Raw genomic sequence first — 20,997 nt, 5'->3', positions numbered from 1 at the left:
TTTGTCTCTAATAAATCATTGCTTTAGGATTTCACTTTCTTTTCATAAGAGTTATCTCAAACCTTTCTTCTATGATAATTATTTAATTTTTAATAGTTCTTGTGGTTTCTTGTTCTTACTACATTTTTTAAAATGTTGATTGTGTTAGTTTCTTCATCCCCCAGCCAGAGTCCACTACCTGTATCAAGTCCAGTTAGTCAGCCTCAAGCTGTGTCCAGAATTGATACAGCTTCCTTGGGGCAAAGTGATTTCACAGCTTTCAACAACACTCTGTGTTCTCTAGACCTTATCATAATTGCCATTGCCATTTCTGAATAGTGAGGCTTCAGGTAATTCTACCCTGCTTTTAAGTGACACTTGACATGGTTTCTTTAGCTTCTTGGCCTGAAAACTTGACTGCATATCCTAAGGCGGGAACTGACTATGTTGGGGTGCTTCACTCCAGCCCTGCATGACCATCACAACCTTATCTGTCTTCCTTGCTCTCAGCAGAAGTCCTTGTCCTAGACCAAGCCCAGATTCTCATTCTCTGCTTTGTAACTGTTTTTTTCCTTAAAAAAAATTTTTTTTTTTTATTGATTTCAGAGAGAAAAGGGAGAGGGAGCGAGAGATGGAAACATCAATGATTAGAGAGAATCATTGATTAGCTGCGTACTGAACAATTGGGGATTGAGCTGCCTACTGAACAATCAGGGATTGAGCTGCAACCCAGGCATATGCCCTGACCAGAAATCAAACCATGACTTACTGGTTCATAGGTTGATGCTTAATTTCTGCACCACAAAATTAAGCTAAGCTTAATTTTAATGGTGTCTTTTAAAGTACAAAGGATCAAATATTTTTTATTCTAATTTATCAAGCTTTTGGTTTTATAGCTATCTTTTTGTCTAACCCAAAGTCACAAAGATTTTATTATGTATATATATTTATCATATAGACATATAATATATATTTTTGGTCAGTAATATATTATATATATATATATATATATATATATATATATATATATATATATATATATAAATTCTCACCCAAGGATATTTTCCCATTGATTTTTAGAGAGAGTGGGAGAGGGAAAATGGAAAGAAATATTGATGTGAGAGAAGAACATGGATTGGTTGCCTCTTGCACTTGCCTGACTAGGACCCAGACAGGGGTGGAGCCCGCAACCGAGGTACATGCCCTGGAGCCAAGCCAACTAGGGCAATGACACTTTTTAAAAAATATGTAATAGAGCTCCAGCAGGTTTGGTTCAGTGGATAGAGTGTCAGCCAGTAGCCTGAAGGGTCCCAGGTTAGATTCTGATCAAGGTCATGTACCTCAGTTGCAGGCTTGATCCTGTCCCTGGTCGGGGCACATGCAGGAGGCAATTAATCTATATGTCTCTCTCACATGGATGTTTTTCTCTGTCTCTCCTCCCTCCCCCAGTCCACTCTCTAAATTTCAATGGGAAAATGTCCTTGGGTGAGAATTAACAAAAAAATAAAATAAATTAAGAAATGAAGAGTTATTATTTTCACTTTTGTATAGGACCAGCTACAGCAATTTATGTTCACAACAGCAATGAATGCCTACTACTTCTCTGAATCTTCCCCCTTACTGCATTGTCCTTATGAAATCATTTTTGCCAATCTAATGGATGATAAGGGTTTTCTCATTGACTTTTTAAAATATATTTTATTGATTTTTTACAGAGATGAAGGGAGAGGGATAGAGAGTTAGAAATATCTATGAGAGAGAAACATCAATCATCTGCCTCCTGCACAGACACACACCCCCTCCCCCCCCCCCCCCCCGAAACGGGGATGTGCCCGCAACCAAGGTACGTGCCCTTGACCAGAATCAAATCTGGGACCCTTCAGTCCACAGGCCAAAGTTCTATCCTCCGAGAAAACTGGTTTCGGCTTCCTCATTGGTGTTATAATTTGTATGTATTCATGTATTTGTTGGACATTTTAATTTCCTTTTCTCTAAGTGACTGTTCAGGTCCATTTTCTTTAGAGTTATATGTCATATTTTGTAAACAGACTGGACTTTTTATATATCAGATATATTATGCCTTAGACATGCGTACTGAAAATATTTTTCTACATTCTTTTAATCTTAATGATTTTTAATATTTAGACCTATTAAGTCTTAATCTACTCTTGTGATACTTTTATTTGCTTGACTTAGATATTGTTCTGTCATATAAATTAATGAATTACTATAGCCAGTTTTAATGTGATTACAAATGTCAGAAGGATTGACATTTTTCAATTGCTATGTTTTCCTAACAGGAGGTACCTTCTACATTTCCATTTATTTAGATCTTGTTTTATTTCCTTCAATAAGACATTATAATTTCTTTCATATAGGTTCATAACTTTTAGAGGTTTATAAGTATACTAGTGGTCTGGTGCATGAAATTCATGCATATTATAAGGGAATTAATTAGAGGAAATATTTTTAATATATAATTTATTGATTTTTTTACAGAGAGGAAGGTAGAGGGATAGAGAGCTAGAAATATTGATGAGAGAGAAACATTGATCAGCTGCCTCCTGCAACCAAGGTACATGCCCTTGACCGGAATCAAACCTGGGACATTTCAGTCCACAGGCTGATGCTCTATCCACTGAGCCAAATTGGTTTCGGCAGAAAAAATATTTTAATATTGCTATTTGTCCTTTCTCTATAATAGAAATGTCAGAGATGAAAGAAAATTAGTAAAATGCATATGAAAATCTCCTTCCTGTCAGAGTCTGGGGCACACTGTGGGACCCAGAGTCAAGTCCCCACCTGCCTTGAAATCATGCCAGATTGAGACCCAGCCAGCCCCACCCTGGTCAATCCCCACTGGGCAGGGGTGAAGCCTCAGGTCCCTGTCAAGCCCCACCAGGTGGGAGGTGTGGCCTCAAGTACCCCTCTCCGGCCCAGCACCATGCAGCCTCAGGTCCCTGCTGATTGGTCATTAAGGTGTCACAGTGTGATGACCATTGGCATATTAGCTTTTTATTATGAGGATGTATATGTATTTACTATGGTGTTTGAAGTATTATTTCTTTTCAATGTATGCCGTGCGTATAATATCTGTTAGTTTTATGTACCTGATTTGTTTTTTATTCAGGCTCCTCAGCAAATTCCTTTTCTAGTACTTAGGGAATTTAGGTAGGTCTCTATAATTTCTTTATATATAAACATCTATATACACCAAGTGGCCAGATTATTATGATCTTTGAATGTATAATAATCTGGCCACTCAGTGTATATTTTATATAATAAAAGGCTAATATACAAATTGTCCCCTCAACCAGGAGTTTGACCAGTGGGAAGATAATAATCTGGCCACTCAGTATACATAAAAAGGCAGTGACCATGATGACTGAAATGACCATTCGATCAGTCACCATTCTGTGCTAGCATAGATGCATAGACACAGGTAAAGTCTATGAGTGAATTAAGAATGAACAAGAGAAATGCTTGCCTTCACAGAGCTCAAACTGTAAGGTTAAGTCAGGGATGAAAATTCAAAATTTCCACCAGCACAGACCTGAGGTGCTGCTTCTCATAGCAGCTAGATATACACCCGGTAGCCAACTGGGCCATGACTGAAGGGCTGGTCCCAATGTGAAGGCAGGGCCATTCTGGGTTTCCCAGAGTATCAAATGGCTGCCTAGAAGGTGGAGCTTTTGACACTGACTGGCATAGAAACTGACCAATCAGAACCTAATCTGGGTGAGCTGTATAGGCAGAACCTAAGGTGGGGGCTGAGGGAGGGTTTTAAGGGCAACAGCTATTTAATGAAAGGTGTAAGGAAGTGGTTCAATTTTTTAATGACCCATTTGGCAGTATAGTGCATATGACTGGCCATCAGTTCAGATATAGGGATTATGTATTTTTGTCTGCCAAGAGCATCTCCTCCTGATGAAAAAACCCTCCCCCCGCTTTAAGCAATCCTATTCTATATAAACCATCTATACTAATAAAAGGGTAATATGCTAATTAGACCTGGATGACCAGACATCTTCTGAACATCCAACTTCCTTCCAGATAAAGCCTTGGTGGTGGTGGCAAAGGCAGAGGTAGTTAGGGGCAATCAAGTCAGAAAGGAGAGTGCAGTTGGGGGTGAGAGCAGGCCAGCAGGGAGTTAGGGGCAATTAAAATGTTTTCATAAAACATTGCAGATATGTTTGGGACAAAATAACTTTACAATGGCTTTGATCATGACAGGCTTGCATTTTTCAATACTATTTTGTCTTTGTAATCCACCATGCTTCATTTTATTATAATTTTGTCCATTGCTTCCATTCTATTTATTCTAATCTTTACTCAGAACCACTTATTTTAATTATGTTGGTTCTTCACAACCTATCTATCCTTCATATATATATAATGTTACAGTGTATCAAGACCTTGATGGCCATTTTATCATGGTAGTCCTTCTCCCTAGGATGTCTGCAGAAGATGAGAACACAGAAAACAAACGTATCAAAGACATTGCACTCGCATACTTCAAAAGATATAAAGTGGATATTTCAGGTGCAATTCATAAAACATTTCCTTTCCTCGACCGTCTCCGTGACCACGAATTCATAACTGAAGAAATGTATAAAGTAAGTGAGGTTTATTATGTTACAATCTGGTAAAACAACCCCAAACTAAGTTATACTTTGATATCCTGGAATTAAACATCAGAGCACAACTGGGCAACTGAGGAGTCACCTATGAGTGGAAACCTTCCCAAGTACTGCTATTAAGTGTTCCTATAAGGTCAAAATGAGAAGAGAAGCAGGCACTACTGGAGATAATCCTGATTCTAATTGAAGGAACCGTCTCCATGGTGCCCCCTTGGGGCTGGGCGAATAGCACTGGATATAGGCTGGATCTGAAGTGGATGTACAATGCCTACTAGAAATTATATATACAGTGTAATATAAACTAGAAGTTAAACATAATTTTACTTAATGGGTGAATAAGTTAAATGACTTCATTTAATGAAATAATAATTGACACAACATTTCATTTCAGTGAACATCATTTTAAATACTAAGACCCGATAACATTAAAATCCACAGAGAATTAATGTCTTGTTAGGAAAAATTTGAAAGTAGATGCTTGTTATTCTTTCAAAACAGCTTTCAGTTTCCTTTCTGTTTTTCCCCCCTTTCTCTTGGTATTTCTGGAGTCTTAGAATTTAGATTAATTTTAGCGAAAGACGTAAGTGCAGATATAGAGATGCACGGCTTCACTTTCCCTGTGCATAGGCTTTCTTTATGGCAAAGTTCACAGGAGCTTCCAGGCCAAGTCAGTCCTGGGGAAGGGATAAGGGATGTCCAGTCAATAGAACAGCTCATCACCCACTAAGTCTATTCCTAAGACATTTAGCCATCTCTGAAAGGACTACATATTACTTCACTTGAAACCATTTTTGTTCTTCCTAAGGACTCCTTATTCCATCTCATGTAAATGAGGGTGAGGAGCTCAGATTCACAAGTGGGTGCTTTGTAGGAGGAAGGATTTAGTTATTCCATTTAGTAGCCACACAAATTTAGAGAAATTCTAAAACTGTATGTGAGAAGATTCCTATGTTGGGAAATCACTATGCATTAACAATAAAATCACTTTCTAGGGCTCTTCTGTAACTTGGAACTCTGTATTTATGTTTTCTCCACTCACTGTTTTTAAGAAATCTCTAGAATCTGTAATGAAACGGTCTACTATACATGAAGTCATATACGATGTTCTCAGTGAACTGGAGAAGAACTTTGACATGTCTCTTTTTGGAGCACTGTTCAGCAAGATCATCATGAAAAGTTACCCCGATTTATTTCGCATTTACAAAATATTCTGCAAAGGTAATTAGGTTTATTACTTACATTTTGATGTCCAGGGCCAATTTATTCCCATGGGTATGATTTGAGTGTCGACCATGTGCCACACAAGGTGCTAGGTAGTGTGGATGTAGCAGTTAAGAAAACAGACATATTATGCATCTCTCAATGCTTATGATTTAATGTCTAGAGTGCAGACACCCACCTGAAAGTATGTTTTACTAGGTATTTAGAATCAGTCACAAGACTACCAGGGACAAAGGGATTTACTTAGAGGGATAGGTGACAGGAAACACAGTATCCCAAAAGGGCGGCATCAGTTGTTCCTCTTCTATGGGACCATTTACAATGTGCCACACAGCAGTCAACTAAGTTGACTATAACCTGCCTCAAGTAACAGCTTAGATATGGGTGCAAGATCTGCCCTAATTTAACCACACAATGCCCAGGAGAGTCACTATCTCATGAAACAACATTGTAGTCATAATTTTCAGAGATTTCTCAATAGATAGTTGAGATTCATGAGTCGCTATGTTGAAGGAAGACAAAAAAATGGATTATAGTTCACACGTACTCCCTCTCAGGCCACATACAGTTTACCTACCTACAGTCACTGGTCATCTTTAACTCTGAGCTTAGTGTTGGTCTACTAACTCAGAAGAAAGGCCACCATCAGCAGGTAGAATGAGCAAGAAAATTAACTCAAGTTCAAATTTGCTCTTAAAGAAGTAGAAATGTTTTTATTAACTCACTAGGGGCCTGGTGCACAAATTTGTGCACAGGTAGGGTTCCTCGGTTTGGCTGGTGATAAGGGCCAAATGGAGCAAACTGGCAGGAGGGAGGGACTGTGGGAGGTTGGCTGGCCATGGGAGGCTGGCTGTGGGAGGGCACTGACCACCACGGGAAACTCCTGAGTTGAATATCTGCCCCTGATGGTCAGTGCACATCATAGCTACTCGCCAATCATCTGGTCCTAATGGTCGCTTAGGATTTTATATATATAGATTCTCCACAGGAGGTGTGATCAACAATAAAATAATCAAAAAATCAATTGCTCAGCCAGAGATAGTTTTTTATGCTATACAATACTACTGGTTTGATTCTCTCCTTTTTCCCTGAGAAGCATGATTTCATTTTTTTTTTATTGGTTCTTAGTAAAGAAGTGTCCTCCAATAATTTTTGTATGACTTGCCCAGAAATTTTTTTTTAGTCTATATACTTTTGCTCTCAAAAAGATTTCCATGCAATGCTGAAGAATTGAAAAGAAAAATTATATGAACTGAGGAATGCAATGATACATGATACAGACCCTTTAGGTTCTGCATATCTGCACAACAGGGACAAATTAGAAGCAGATTGTGGGAGTTTATTCACACGGGATAAGAATAAAAAAGGATTTTGGAAAGTCTGGCTTCAAAAATTAAGGAATTTGATGTTATTTACCACACAGTAAAGAGATAGTACAGGTTTTAAAGGTTTATAAGTACAGCTTTATTGCCCTAAGAGGTACCTGTGCCATCAACCCTGAGGCATGTTTGCTAACTGCTTCCCTCCATCTTTTCCCTGGGCACCCTCCAGAGAGCTGCACCAAGACTATTGGTATATTACTTTCCTCCATATGTTTGCTGGACTACTTATATACAGGGGCCATGGGCTGGTGCTATCTATGTTCTCCATTTTTTGGCAGCTTTCTAAGATCCCTGGTCCAGGCCTCTTGGGACATCCTCCTGTGCCACAAAATTCGGCCCCTACTTGCAGCTTCAAAGAGTGTCCTTCCTTTGTCCTGGGATCTCAGTCTGTCTAGTTGCTCCCATGTCCTCTAGCTTGTCTCTTTGGGAAGCAGTCGTCCTCCCTGGCTTAACACTTTCTCTTTTCCAGCCACATTTTTAAAGATTTGAAATTTTATCCTCTTTTATACAAATAAACCTCTATAGGATCTTTGTTTTCCTCCCAAGGAAATGCCTCTGCTTTTCTTTATGGTTGGAATAGTTCAGTGAACACATTTCAAAATAATTAGTACATTATTTATTTTGATATATGCTTTCCGGGCCAGCTGAATTATTTTTTACATGAGTAACAAGTTCACGATGCTGCCACAGCTCCTTTATCCTGACATTCAAGTGGTTCCTTTCCCTGTGGGAGGCATAAGAGCTCCTTGGTTGGTTTTGCTCTTTCTGTCTCCAGAATGAAGAGAGAACATTACCAATAGGCCTGAAACCCACTGAGCACTGAGTGATCCAAGGAATGAAAATTCCTAAACGTAATTTCAGATGGTTCTCACTCCATGAAGATCTCTAATTGTCTTCTCTTGCCCTCTCTTCAGTAATACCAGACATAGAATTCTTCCTAGAAAGTGATGGAGAAGAAAATGTGGAGACGCCTAATGAACAACTAAGCCTGGAACAAGGTGATTGCAAACAGATAAAAACTGATTCTCCTATGCTTAGAGAAGAGGAGAATGGGAAATGGCCCTGAGTCCCGAGTGGAGTTTGGGAATCAGGGAAGACCTGTTGAGGAGCCTAGAGAAGGAAGGAAGGGCTGTTTGTATGAGAGTTGACCAGGTGCTGGTCCTAGAGGAGGAGCTATGTCAAGATAGCATTGGCCCAATAACCAGACAGAGGAACAGGAACCCAGTATGTCAGGAAACAGATTTAAAGACAATGCTAAACTGGAAGTAATTATGACTTAGAGAGACCCTGCTGGGGAAGATTTCCTATGGCTGTGAGTCACAAGATGAGTGTGAAGCTGTGAATGGCTAAGGATTATGGGCCCAAGGTCAACATCACAGAAGAGATCCTGGATGATGACAAAGAGACTGATTTAAATTTGGGAGATGCTTTTCAGGAGCAGGAATATTCAAGGAGATAGGCAGTCATAAAGAGAGGGGAGAGAGGAAGTGATGAGATGTGCAAGAGGGGATGTGGGTATTTTGAGAAATAAAGAATAAATGAAAGGCAGGGAAAAGGGTTAAAGGATACAGTAACAACAACCATATTACTAAGAGCTCACTTATAGACCATTTACTCTGGCAGTTGGGGGTTTAGTGCTCACAGCTGCCCATGGTGGGGGAGGGGGAGTATAACTCTCTGTCCATTTGCAAAAAAGGAAACTGTAATCTCGAGAGACCATGTATATAGTAGGCCTGAGGTCAAATGAGCAAGATAAACCAGTCATTCTGAATCCAAAGTCTGTGTGTTTAACCCTATACACAGCCAGATTATTTCATGGAAAAGACAGACACACAAGTCAAAAGTAGGAAACTGTGCAGAGAGAAATATACAGAAACAAGAATACCATTAGCTGGAGGAAGTACAGGAGAATCAGACTTGAACCTCATAAAGGGCCAACACGACAGAGAAACAAACATGCTTAGGGAGGGAGCTGTATGAAGTGGGGTGGGATAAGGAGACATGACTTTGTAGGAAGTCAGGTAAAGCCACCAGTCAGGGATAGTGCTGACAACAAAAACAGGTTCCCTATGGCTATGGGTGGCAAGAAGAGCCATCTCTGGTTACTGAGTGGCTTAGAGATGATCTCAGTGAGATGGCCTGGCTGAGGACAGGGGGCTGCTGATGGCAAGAGATGAGTAGGATCCTCTGGGTCCAGATGTATCCCCCAGGCTCTGTATTGATACCTGGGGGAAGAGACCTTGAACTTTTACTTTATAAAAGTTAAAAATAGATTAGAGGATAATGGCACAGCCTATACTTCAATTTTTTAAATAAACCTCTCATTTCTTCCCCCAGGAACTGGTGAAACTTCTTATCAAAGTCTGACGTGGTTTGGCCCAGATGCTGGTAATTACAATGGTCTGTTCTTATTGACTTTTCTGCGACCCTTTGCTTTCTTGTCCCATCTGTCAGGTGCTATGGTGAGAGGGCTGCTTATTTTTAGTACTAATTGCCCAGAAGAGTCAGTCTTTGCATTGGCAATTTCTCCAAGGATTTAAAAATAACAGTCTTCATTTTTCCTGTTGCTTGTGAGGATCCTTCCTTCCATGTTCCTTAAATGCACTTGATGCCAGCTCCTGACAGCCCGGGCCTGGACCAATTGCCCATGCACATGGCTTCACAGTTTTCTGCCTCTGTCTTGCTTGAATCTGACTGCAGCCTTGCTTTGATATCACGTCCAGCGGTGGCCAGCACTGCAGTGAGGGTGGTAGGGTAAGGGTGATGAGTGTGTTCCCCTAGGCCAGGGTCTCTCACCTGTTGGGTCCCTCAAACAGGACCATGTGCCTCCTGAACCAACCCTCTCCCATCGTCTCTGGGGCAGCAGGCTTGGAGCTGCTCTAAAAACACCAAAGAAGTTGTTATTATGTAGCTTATACTGGGGTGTATTATTTAAGAAAGGATGTTCTAAATTAGTAATACATTTTTATAAAAGAAAAAAATCTTTCAGAATGATTTTAGCAAATCACATTTAGTCAAACAAGTTAAGAATATAAAATATCTACCATGCGTCAATTCATATTCTTAGCAGTTCATCTACCACAGCAGCTGATGGGAATGGGAGAGGTGAGGGGGAAAAATTGGAATGAGTAATGAGCAGAGAAGGGCTTCTGTGTGTATGTGTGTGTGTGTGTGTGTGTGTGTGTTGGTTTAGGGGGGAGGAGAAGGTGATATTATAACCCAAAAGATAAACAGAAAACCACCAATAAATGTGTGGAAGAGCCTGACTCAGTTGGGACTGTTGACTGTGACCAGCACAGGACCGGGAAGGACTGTGCTCTGTACCTACCACCAAGAGGAAGTTCCAAGAAACAGTGGGTGTAGCACAAACCATGCACCAAGGCCAAGGTTCTATGTTAAAATTGTGGGAATTAATATTTAAATAATCATTACATAAATTACTTTGCTTAGGAAAACAGTACTATATGGAAAAATCCAAGCTGCATTGAAAAATATTTATTCGTATACTAGCGAGGTTGGTGGGAACAGAGTGGGATGGGTCAATGGAATAAAACATGAGCAGAGGAGGCTCACTTTGGAGAAGGGGGTATGCTGGTCCTGGGTGGTTTACTCAGAGATTCATTTCTTATGGGTTTTCGGCTCTGCTATACCCTCTATCTCTGGCCACAGACTCTGCGGGCTTGCTTGTCATCTCCCTTGCTACTGCTTCCTGCTGAGCTCCTAATCTGGGTGACACCAGCAAGAGAGTGGAGTACGGGATCAAGGGAGAAGCATGGTATTTCCCTAGCACTGTCATGAACAGAAATTTTGGCATTGACTACATCTCCCATAATTCTAAATCCCACAGAGCAGGCCAGCTATGGTCAAGTTTCTAGGTATCTGGTGACACATGAGCTCAATCTCTCATAGCTTCCTGTTGACTGTTCTTTGAGTTGCTGAATTCCTCCATTTGGAATTATCAGCTATTCCATCAGCTATATAACTAATCCCCTGGATTAAATTCCCTCTGCTTCAAAAGCTTAGAGAGTTTGTATTTTCCCGGTCAGACTCTGATTGATGCAGAGAATAAATAAAATATCTATGAATCTAAACTTGGTCTAGATACAGTCCCACCTGAACGTGGACCCTCAGAGCACCGCCGTGAAGCACAAGCAATAAATGCAACTGAAACAGGTACAACCAGTGACAACAGGGATGCGCTAGGAAGCCAACAAGCAAATGAGCCATGTGCCCAACAATCTACAACAGCAGGTAAGACTGAGTGGCTGGGTTTGATGAGTGTGGAGGGAAACTGGCAGGTGGAGGAACTTGGTATTGTGAGTAAATGCACCGGGAAGACTTGAGAGGATTGGAATGCTAGAAAGACAAATATAAAGAAAGACAAAATTGACGTAGAAAAGGCATTCACAGTTCACAGGAATAAAGAAATAGAAATAGAAAAGAAGGAAGTAGAAAACATACTAGTAACAAAGAGTGGGTAAACTGAAAAATCAGGTGGGTAGCAAGTCTCCATCTATGGTGAGGCCTGGAGACCCAGGGTCACATGCAAGCAGGATCTCACTCTTGGTAGCTTCTGGTATCCTGCATAGCTACAGTGGTTCCCCCTAGACTCTGCTGGGCCATGGGGACACTGATACAAAAATAGAGAGAGAAAGGGAGCAGGAAGAGAGAAAAATGCAGAGGGAAATAATAACAGTAAATAGGAAAAAAGGGGCAGAAGACACAAAGATAATTACATCAAGAATAAATAAAGGACAATAAATGAAGACTGGACATCTATGTCTGATTTGAGAAGTCACCACAAAGGCTATAAAAGAGTATTCCCAACACCATTCGGAAGAAAATGTGTCAAAAAAAAAAAAAAAAAAAAAAAAAAAAAAAAAAAAAAAAAAAAGGGCCCTGGAATCCACTCAAATAAAAATAGGCCTTTCTTCTGGAAAGTAAAACATTCAAAGGCAAGAGAGGCACAAAGAGCCTCGCTGGTGTGGTTCAGTGTTGAGAGTCAACCCAAGAACCAAAGGTCGTCAGTTCCATTTCCAGTCAGGCACATGCCCAGGTTGCAGGCTCCATGTCCAGTAGGGATGTGTGCAGGAGGCAGCTGATCAATGATGTTCCTCTCTCATCGATGTTTCTCTCTATCCCTCTCCCTACCACTCTCTCTAAAAATGATTAAAAACTTTTTTTAAAGAGAGGCACAAAGGAAGGACAGAGTTGAGCAGCAAGAACGGACAGGGCTGGAGGAGTTTTCTCCTGAAGTGGAATCTCTCTCAATTTCTCTCTCTCAATTTCTCTCTCTCAATTTCTCTCTCTCTCTCTCTCTCTCTCTCTCTCTCTCTCTCTCTTTCTTTCTTTCTCTCTCTCTCTCCCTCTCTCTCTCTCTCAACCAACCAACCAATCAACCAATCAATAAAAATATGTTGTTTTTAAGAGAGGCAGAGAGAAAGGACAGGGTTGAGCAGCAGATGGGGGAGCTTTCCCCTGCAGTGGAACTACGGGGAGAAGGGCGTATTGATTGTCATGAGGGTGCTCACTCCCTTAGGAGAGGCAAATGAAATTCTTCATTTATTACAATATCGTTCAGGAGCAGAGGTACTCCACCATGGAAACCAAATCAATTTCTGCTCTGTAGACCTGGTGCATATAAAAGAGGAAAAGACATTTTTTTAAAATAAATTTTTATTGTTCATATTATTACAAGTGTTCCTTTCCCCCCCTTCCCACCCCACCATAGGTGCAGTTTATGTTCAGTCTCTTCCCACATTTCCCTCTCCTCTTTTCCCCAAAAATCATCAGTTCACTCCCCTTCCATACCTCTGATTCTATTATATTCAACAGTTACTATTGTTCATCAGATTTTTTTTTTTAATTTCCTTGGTTTTTAGATTCACTTGTTGATAGTTACGTATTTGTTGTTCATAATTTTTATCTTTATTTACTTTCTCTTCTGAGAGAACCCCCTTCAGCAATTCATATAATTCTGGTTTGGTGGTGATGAACTCCTTTAGCTTTTTTTTTATTAGTGAAGCTCTTTATCTGACCTTCGATTCCGAGTGATAGCTTTGCTGGGTAGAGTATTTTTGGCTGTAGGTTCTTGCTATTCATCACCTTGAATATTTCTTGCCATTCCCGTCTGGCCTGCATGGTTTCTGTTGAGAAATCAGCTGACAATCGTATAGGTGCTCCTTTATAGGTAACCACCTGCTTAGCTCTTGCTGCTTTTAATATTCTCTCTTTGTCCTTTGCTCTTGGAATCTTAATTATGATTTGTCTTGGTGTGGTCCTCTTTGGATTCCTCTTATTTGGAGTTCTGTGTGCTTCCTGGACTTGTAAGTCCAATTCTTCCCCCAGGTGGGGGAAGTTTTCTGTCACTATTTCTTTCAGTATGTTTTCGATATCTTGCTCTCTCTCATCTTCTGGGACCCCCATGATTCTGATGTTGGATCGTTTGAAGTTGTCCCAGAGGTTTCTTACATTATCTTCAATTTTCTGGATTCTCTTGTCTTCTAGCTTCTGCAGAGGAGTGTCTTCTGGCTCTTTATGTTCCAAATCTTTGACTGGATTCTTGCGATCTTCTATTCTGTTTTTAGGACTCTGTATAATATTTTTTATTTCAGACAATGTATTCTTTATTTCTTGTTGATCCCTTTTCATGTCCTCATAGGTCTCATTTATTTTATCGGCCTTTTCTAGGAAACTCTTGAAAAATCTTATAAGTGTGGTTTTGAACTCTATATCCAGTCGCTTTTTATTCTCCATTTCTTTCGTTTGTGATCTATTTGGTTTAGGCATTTTCGCAGGCAGCTTTTCTGATGGGGCTGGGTTTCAGGGTGGAGCCTACAGCTTTGGCTTCTGTCCGCCCCGCCCTATGCGACTCCTGAGACTCAGGGTCCTTCAGTACTTGTTGCCAGCGCCTCTGAGAGAAAGGTGCCCTCGATTTTCGCCTGCTACCAAACAGTCTATGCTCTCCCCCAATGAGCCCGGTATTGGGATTCAGTTCAATTGAAAGTGGAGTTGGAGGTGGCGTTCAGAGCCGTCTGGAGCCCCTGTCTCCTTCCCGCCAGGGCAGTCCTATGGCACAGCCGGCCGTCCCTTCTCTGCGCGCAGTGTGCGCACCTCTGGGACCTCCTTTTGCGGCTCCCCGGGTTCCGCCTTACAGCCCAGCTCCCTGTGGATGAGCCTGGGTCCCCGGGGTCTGGCCTAGAACGGGGGTTCAGAGCAGTTGGGGGCCCAGCACAGTCGGAGTGTTTATCTCCTTCCCGCTAGGGAACGCCAGCCAGGCACTCAGCCGTCCCTCCTCTCTGGCTCCGTCCTCTCTGTGGGCACCGCATGTCTCCGTACCTTAGGCTTTTACAGCTCCTCCGCGCTTCCTTCTGGTTTTCTCCTTGCTTCTCGTTGTAGAATTTCCAGTCAGTCGACTTTCCTGTAGTTCTGGGTAATGTCCATTTTATATTTTAGTTGTATTTTATTGAAATTGTTGCGTGCGGCTGCGGCTAAGTGCCTACCTGAGCAGCCATCTTGGATTCTAGCGGAAAAGACATTTTTAAATTCAGGAGTTAAATTTGAAGCCCAAGCAAGGACTGACTATAACAATGCATCTGACAGTATTGGTAAGGCTGACTGAAATAATGTATGATGTGAATCCTGGTACTAGGCAAGGGTCTAGGACATGTCATCAGGACCCATAGAGACAGTCCTAGTGACCTTGTTTAGAGGTAGAAAGGAGAAGGAACAAGTGCCTTATACAGGGATTCAGAAGGAAAATATCCCCAATAATTGGAAAAAATATAAAAAACAAAAATGGTAAATGTAAATATTGACATCAGAGCGTATATTTCTATATTCAAAGAGAGGAAGATATTGGAGTAAGAGTTTAAAAAAAAGGAAAAATTTCAGAGATCCAAGATAGTCATGAAAGGGGATAAATAAAAAACATTCACAGAAAGACACGAAGTGGTATAAAGAGACCTTTGCCAGAAACCAGCATAATTAGCAAAAATGAGCTGAACCAAAAGATCATATTTGGGGTGATGGGCTATTGATGTAGTGTGCAAATGATGTTTTATTGAGTTTTACCCTGAAACCTGTACAGTTTTGTGAACCAGTATCACCCCAATAAATTAAATTAAAAATAAAATTAATTAATAAATAAAAAGATAAAAAATATATAATTAATACCATTTTTAAAATTTAGGCTTTTTGTATGTATACTTCTCTCTGATGAATCTTTCTAGCCAATATATATTCAGACATGTTTGAAATGATACAAAGAAAGAATGGAAAAAAGAAGTAGAATGAAGGTGGAGAAAATAGGTATAAAGAGATTGGAGGTAAGAGATAGAGTGAAGATGGGAGTTGAGGAAGAATGGGGGTTGGATTAGCAAGCAGAGCAAGAGTGGTGGTAGGGGGGTAAGAAAAGTGCTTCAGGTTACACAAAGCTGCCCTCTGTGCATGAACTTCACCACCTTTTTGGTAGGTCCTGAAGCAGCCTGCAGGTCACACACATCGGGCACAGAACAGAGGGATCTGAGTTAACTTAGCTTCTAGGTCTTCCTAGTGGTCTCATGTAGGGCTTCCCACTCAATGGACTCATGGCCCCACCCTGGGACATTAGAAATTGTTTCTTCTTTGTGCAGTGATCAACAGTCAGGACCTCACTGAATTTACTGATGGAGATGGGTCCTCCGAAGCTTCCACCTCAGCATTGAAAAGGAAAATTGGTAAGGAGGTGGGAGCTCAAGGCTTGGGGTACAGAAACCTCAATTAAGAGCTACTTTTTCCTAAAACATCAATTCTGAGTTCATCCTATACCACGGGTCTAGTTTATCTTGTAATCCAATTCTCTGTGCTTATTTTACTTGACCTTTTGGGATATGCAAATTAATAAAAAAAATATCATTATGTTTATATTTTTTAAACATGAAGACTATTAATTCATAAATCCTATAAATCGACCAATGCACCCGTCTATTGATTATATAGTAATAACAGGCTAGAGAAGTAGTGAGCTTATTTTAAAACTAATTCTGTGACTATAAAGAGTTGGGTTTATACAGTGATTTCTACAGAGAAGAGAAAGCTAAATATTTCTTTATTGAAGGTCATATTGTCATCTAATCACAAAGTTTGAATAGTATTGAGGGTCAATTCCTCTAGATCTCCTGTGTTAGCAGTAATGGATAAAGTGTTTAGAAACCCAAAGTGTTGATTTTTAGAAAGTTCTCCAGCAGGTCATGACATATAGAATGACTTTTCAAAATTCTTTTGCAAATAGTGTCTTAATTTTTCCTTTACAACAGCCTGAGGAAAGAGCAGGATGGCCATTGTTACTCTTGTTCCTAAATGAGGAAACAAAATCTCATAAATATTTTAAGGTCTTCCACAAAGTCTCATGGAGATAAAGATAAAAGAAAAGATTAGCTTCCTGAATTCTGGGTTATTTCCTGTGTAAAGCTGGAGCTCAACACAGTTATCAAAATATTATTCCCTCAATCCTTGGTGTAGCATGAGTGGTCATAAAATCTGTAGCTCTTTAGTGCACTAAGTGGTGATTGATTTTCCCTCCTTCTTTCTCAGAGTTTATTAGAAACATATTTATTTAGGAAAACCCACTAGGAAATGACCCCTCTCCCCCCCCACACACACACACACAAAGATATTACCTTGTCTTGATGTTACAACAGAACACTATTGTAAATAATATTTTTGTTCTAAAAGTTCTCTATATTTATTAATGGAAAATGTAAGTTTCCTTCTGTTTTTAGAGTGCGTACATTCTGACTTGTGGCTTAGTGTAGGCAAAGTGCTCTGGAAGGTGGTCCCCAAATAGGCCTACCACTCAAACACCAGAGAAGATTATTTCAAGGAGCACCAGAGAGTAGAAGTGGCTCTCTACCAACATGCTTCTTAACACAAGATTCCCAAGGTCTCCCCACAAAGAAACAGCAGGTGGAGGAATTGTGAAATGACAATAGAAGGGGTAAGTGATAGAAGAGAGAGAAGTAAAAAAAGGAAAGATTCAAAGAGATCACAGGTGCTCTTTGCCAGTGACTTTCTGTTTTGGGGATAGGGAATGGCAGCATCATTAACCTTCAAGGCAGGTGACTTAAAGGGATGGACCAAGTGGCCTGTGTGCAGGTCATGGTATACATGGGTTTTGATGATTTTTCAAGTGTATTAGCGAATTCCATACTCCATCAATTCCTGAGACACCTAAAGAATGCTATTCCTTGTTCAATGATCAATAAACTTAGATCCTTTAGAATCAAGCAAAGGAGGAGAGTCTCAGAAGCCACCTGTTTATAACTCTAAATTGTATCAGATAAGATTGTATTTCTGGACATATATCCAGAGTCTAAATCCAGAGCTCTGTTTTCAAGATGAGTCTTTTTTTTGAAGTTCTCTATATGCATTGACTCATTACTTCTTGGATACAATTTTAAGCATTTAACTTTTTCAATCCTATTGGGAAATTATAGGAAGCAAGAGGCATTATAAGTGGTTATTCAATTGGATAAATGCATTCAATTAATATATTGAAAATGTAGCAATAATACACTTGTAAATAACAGCCATTTTTACTATGCACTGTCATATCCATTAATGCTAAAGTATTTATATTCTATAGAGCATAGTGAGTGAACACAGTGTATCAACTATCTGTTGATAATATTGTCATTACTGCAAAACTTAGATGGTCTTCAAAGAACAATTTGTGCTAACATTAATTATTAATGGAAAAATGTTTTAGACCAACTACTTTCAAACTTAAATGATATTTAAACTATTGACTTACTTTTTGATTTTTCACAGGGCTTTTGTGAATACAAGTTCATTTTGTTTTCACAAAAAAATTAACAGGGAAATAGGGTAAGTAGGTTATCCCAGCATTAACAGTGGAGGAAACTGAAGGTGTTAGAGGGTCATTTATAAATGAGTCAGGCAGGAGCCCAGCATTATGGCCCGGAGCACAGAACTGGATACAATTGAGGGAAACAGGAAAATGATAATCTCAACATTAAAATTATCACGAACCCTGCCTGTTGTGTGAGTTGTGATAAACTATGTAAGACTACTGTAAACAAATACTGTTCTCTCTCCTTTACTTTATAGTGCCCAGTGATTTCAGAAAATTACATACAGCAGGAAAAATACTTTGTAAAACAGGTAAGAGCAAGCAAATATGAACTTTTCATGGTTACAAATGAACAGGGTTTGCCTTTGTTTTTACAAAAGGTTTGTTTCAATATTTTCCTATTTCCTTTATAGTAAAATACAAATTTGCTTTAATTTAATATTATTCATATTTGGCTTTTGCATTTGTAATGGCTGTGACAAATAAACCTAAAGAGGTCAGTCACTCAAACTCAATACAATTACAACATTTTTCAAGTAAATATTCCAAAGGTTTCTAGAAGATAGAGGGGGGTGGGGTGGGGAGGAGGAACTCTATTTTACAAGTCATTCTGGGAAGAAGCCAAATGAGAGATCTGCCTTCTTCAATTCCAGATTTGTAAGACCACCTTGGGAAAGAAGCAGAGCTAAAATATTATACAATTACAGACATGAACACAAATTCATAAGCTACATGTAAAAGAATAAAGAAAGTGCAGTGCCAAATGCAAAGGTCCAGAAGAAAACAGAGAAGCCCTGCTAGTGTGGCTCAGTTTGGTCCGCATCCTCCCATGCACCCAGAGGTCACTGGTTTGATTCCACATTGGGGCACATATTAGGGTTGCAATGCCCTCTAGAAGACTTTTCCTATATTCATGAATCTGTGTCTGCATTCTACATCGAAGAGCAAGACTAGAGAGGTTTCCTTCTGGAAGGAAGACTCAGGGAAGTTGTGAAACCCAGCCATAATTATGCCTCTCTATCTCCCATACTTCCTAAGTATTTCCCCTTGAGGCGCCTGGGTCTTTGCTCTTCCTTCACTGCTAAAAACTCTGTGTGTACCATTCATCTATCTCTCTAAAAATCATTTGTCACTCAGTCTTTTCATGCAGAAAAGGGTCAGATATACACAGGGCAAAGACATTTCCAAAGAATATAAACAAATCCTCTAGGCACTCTGAAGCATGGGAGAGAATGAAGCATCCTTACCAACAGAACAGCACTCAGATTTTCAGAATTGATCTAATACAATGCCATTAATCCCCAATCACTTTTGTCCTAATCACAATGCAGGAAGGAGCTGATTCCTTTCTGCCTTCCTTGGGGACAACAGCCTTCAGTGACCAAAGAGCCATAATAGAGAAGTGTGTGGACAAGAGGAGATGAGGTCATAGAGTTAGATGATCAGAGCCTTGGATGTAGCTTTTGATAAAGGGCACACCATTGTCAGACAGTAATAGTCCAGTTACCCATGCAATTTGAAGATTGTTCTAGAGTTTCCTAGTTCCTCTTTAAGCTTTGGAGAAAGTTGATGAGGAGAAAAAATGATGTAAAGCAAGAGAACACAAATATTAAGTAGACAACATCTCCTTTAAGTTACCCATCATTATCCTCTCTGCCACTGAGTCAGAGATCAAACAGGAGCTGCATGTACAGTCTTTGACTTTGTCTCCAACTACCTAACTGCAGTGGAATAGCATAGCTGGAGAGCTTCTGGCAGAACATACAGCACCTGTATGTTTCATTGTCATGTAAGAATCAAGGGGGCTGACTGGATTGGGAGTTAAGATAGTTTTATTAAAGCCTATCTCTGCTAAAGCATTCTAATTGTATGAGGTTTGAGAGGTGAGATGAAGATGGACGTCTTTCATTATGCAACAAAAAATACCACTGAAAGAAAAACTTAGAAACTCTGGAAATTTGTGAAATAAAATTTCCTAAGAACCTCTGTCTTTATAGAAACAACCTCAACATGGGAGGACCTTTTATGTATGCAATTTTAAAATGAGACACAATGAAGAAACTTCTCTTTTCAGGAATAAGAGAGCACATGGATGTGAATGTGGTTTTTGATGCTGAAATACTTCCTGTGACCTGTAGGGAGATGAAGGGCATATTAATTAAGAGAAAATTTGAACGAGGTAGGTTTCAAGGTTTACTTTAATCTGCAACCACTATGTGAGGGAAATCACAAAACACTAATGGAATACCCTGATTATTCAAGGAATTTGGGCCCCAGTTTTTTCTTGAGAAGAGCTGGGGTCCCAAAGATGATATTTTTACACTTTAAGAAATGGTGTATAAGTTCTCACTTCCACATGGAAATGTTTATGAGGATGCCCAAGGAAGCAAAGGATAATGCAGAAATGTCAGTCTGGGGATAGAAAATATTGTGTATTTTACTTTGAATCAGGTTCCACCTTCATATCCTTTACCCTTTCTGGAAACCATCATCAGGATAGGTGTTTAATGTAGTGATAAGTTCACAAAATTTATAATCAGAAAAATGTGAGTCCCAACTTTAACTCTGCACAGAGTGACTGAGTAAACAGTGGGACCTCTCTGAGCCTGAAATTTCTCATCTAAGAAATTGATAATAATTAAAAACCCACCTCATGGTATGACTTTGAGAATTAATTTACATATTGATTATAAAATGTTTTGTGATTTTTAATATAAAGCCTTCCAATAATTGTCTATTATGATAAGCTTCATATCAGATTATTATTAATATTCCTTTTGAACAATTAATATAAATAAATTTTTGCATCATAACTATTTTTAAATAGCTTTACTGAGCTATAACTCCCATATCATATAATTTACCTCTTAGAGTGTGAAATTCACTATTGAGTATTTTGTTTGTTTGGCTTATTAATAAGATT

At 39.6% G+C, this 20,997-nt stretch overlaps 1 protein-coding gene across 5 annotated transcripts in view; it reads left to right on the top strand.

Annotated features, from left to right (window-relative positions):
- Nucleotides 1-20,997, top strand: part of LOC311626431 (nuclear body protein SP140-like protein) — a 34,696-nt gene that overhangs the window by 2,452 nt on the left and 11,247 nt on the right. The window contains exons 1-9 of one of the 5 annotated variants that reach the window (XM_084891822.1): nt 1,068-1,174; nt 4,433-4,595; nt 5,669-5,837; nt 8,137-8,220; nt 9,560-9,622; nt 11,324-11,473; nt 15,856-15,939; nt 18,332-18,385; nt 20,149-20,253. In XM_084891822.1, the coding sequence (XP_084747948.1) occupies nt 4,434-4,595; nt 5,669-5,837; nt 8,137-8,220; nt 9,560-9,622; nt 11,324-11,473; nt 15,856-15,939; nt 18,332-18,385; nt 20,149-20,253 (871 nt within the window). In that variant the 5' untranslated portion in view covers nt 1,068-1,174; nt 4,433. Of the gene's footprint in view, nt 1-1,067; nt 1,175-4,432; nt 4,596-5,668; nt 5,838-8,136; nt 8,221-9,559; nt 9,623-11,323; nt 11,474-15,855; nt 15,940-18,331; nt 18,386-20,148; nt 20,254-20,997 lie in introns of those variants that run through there. The other 4 variants (XM_084891818.1, XM_084891819.1, XM_084891820.1 and 1 more) reach the window with 4 other exon arrangements.

Source organism: Pipistrellus hanaki (assembly GCF_964339955.1).
Source record: "Pipistrellus hanaki genome assembly, chromosome: 8".
In the NCBI taxonomy this organism is placed as follows: domain Eukaryota; kingdom Metazoa; phylum Chordata; class Mammalia; order Chiroptera; family Vespertilionidae; genus Pipistrellus; species Pipistrellus hanaki.
Note: the sequence above shows the minus strand (reverse complement) of the source record. Positions and strands in the feature narration are given on the sequence as shown.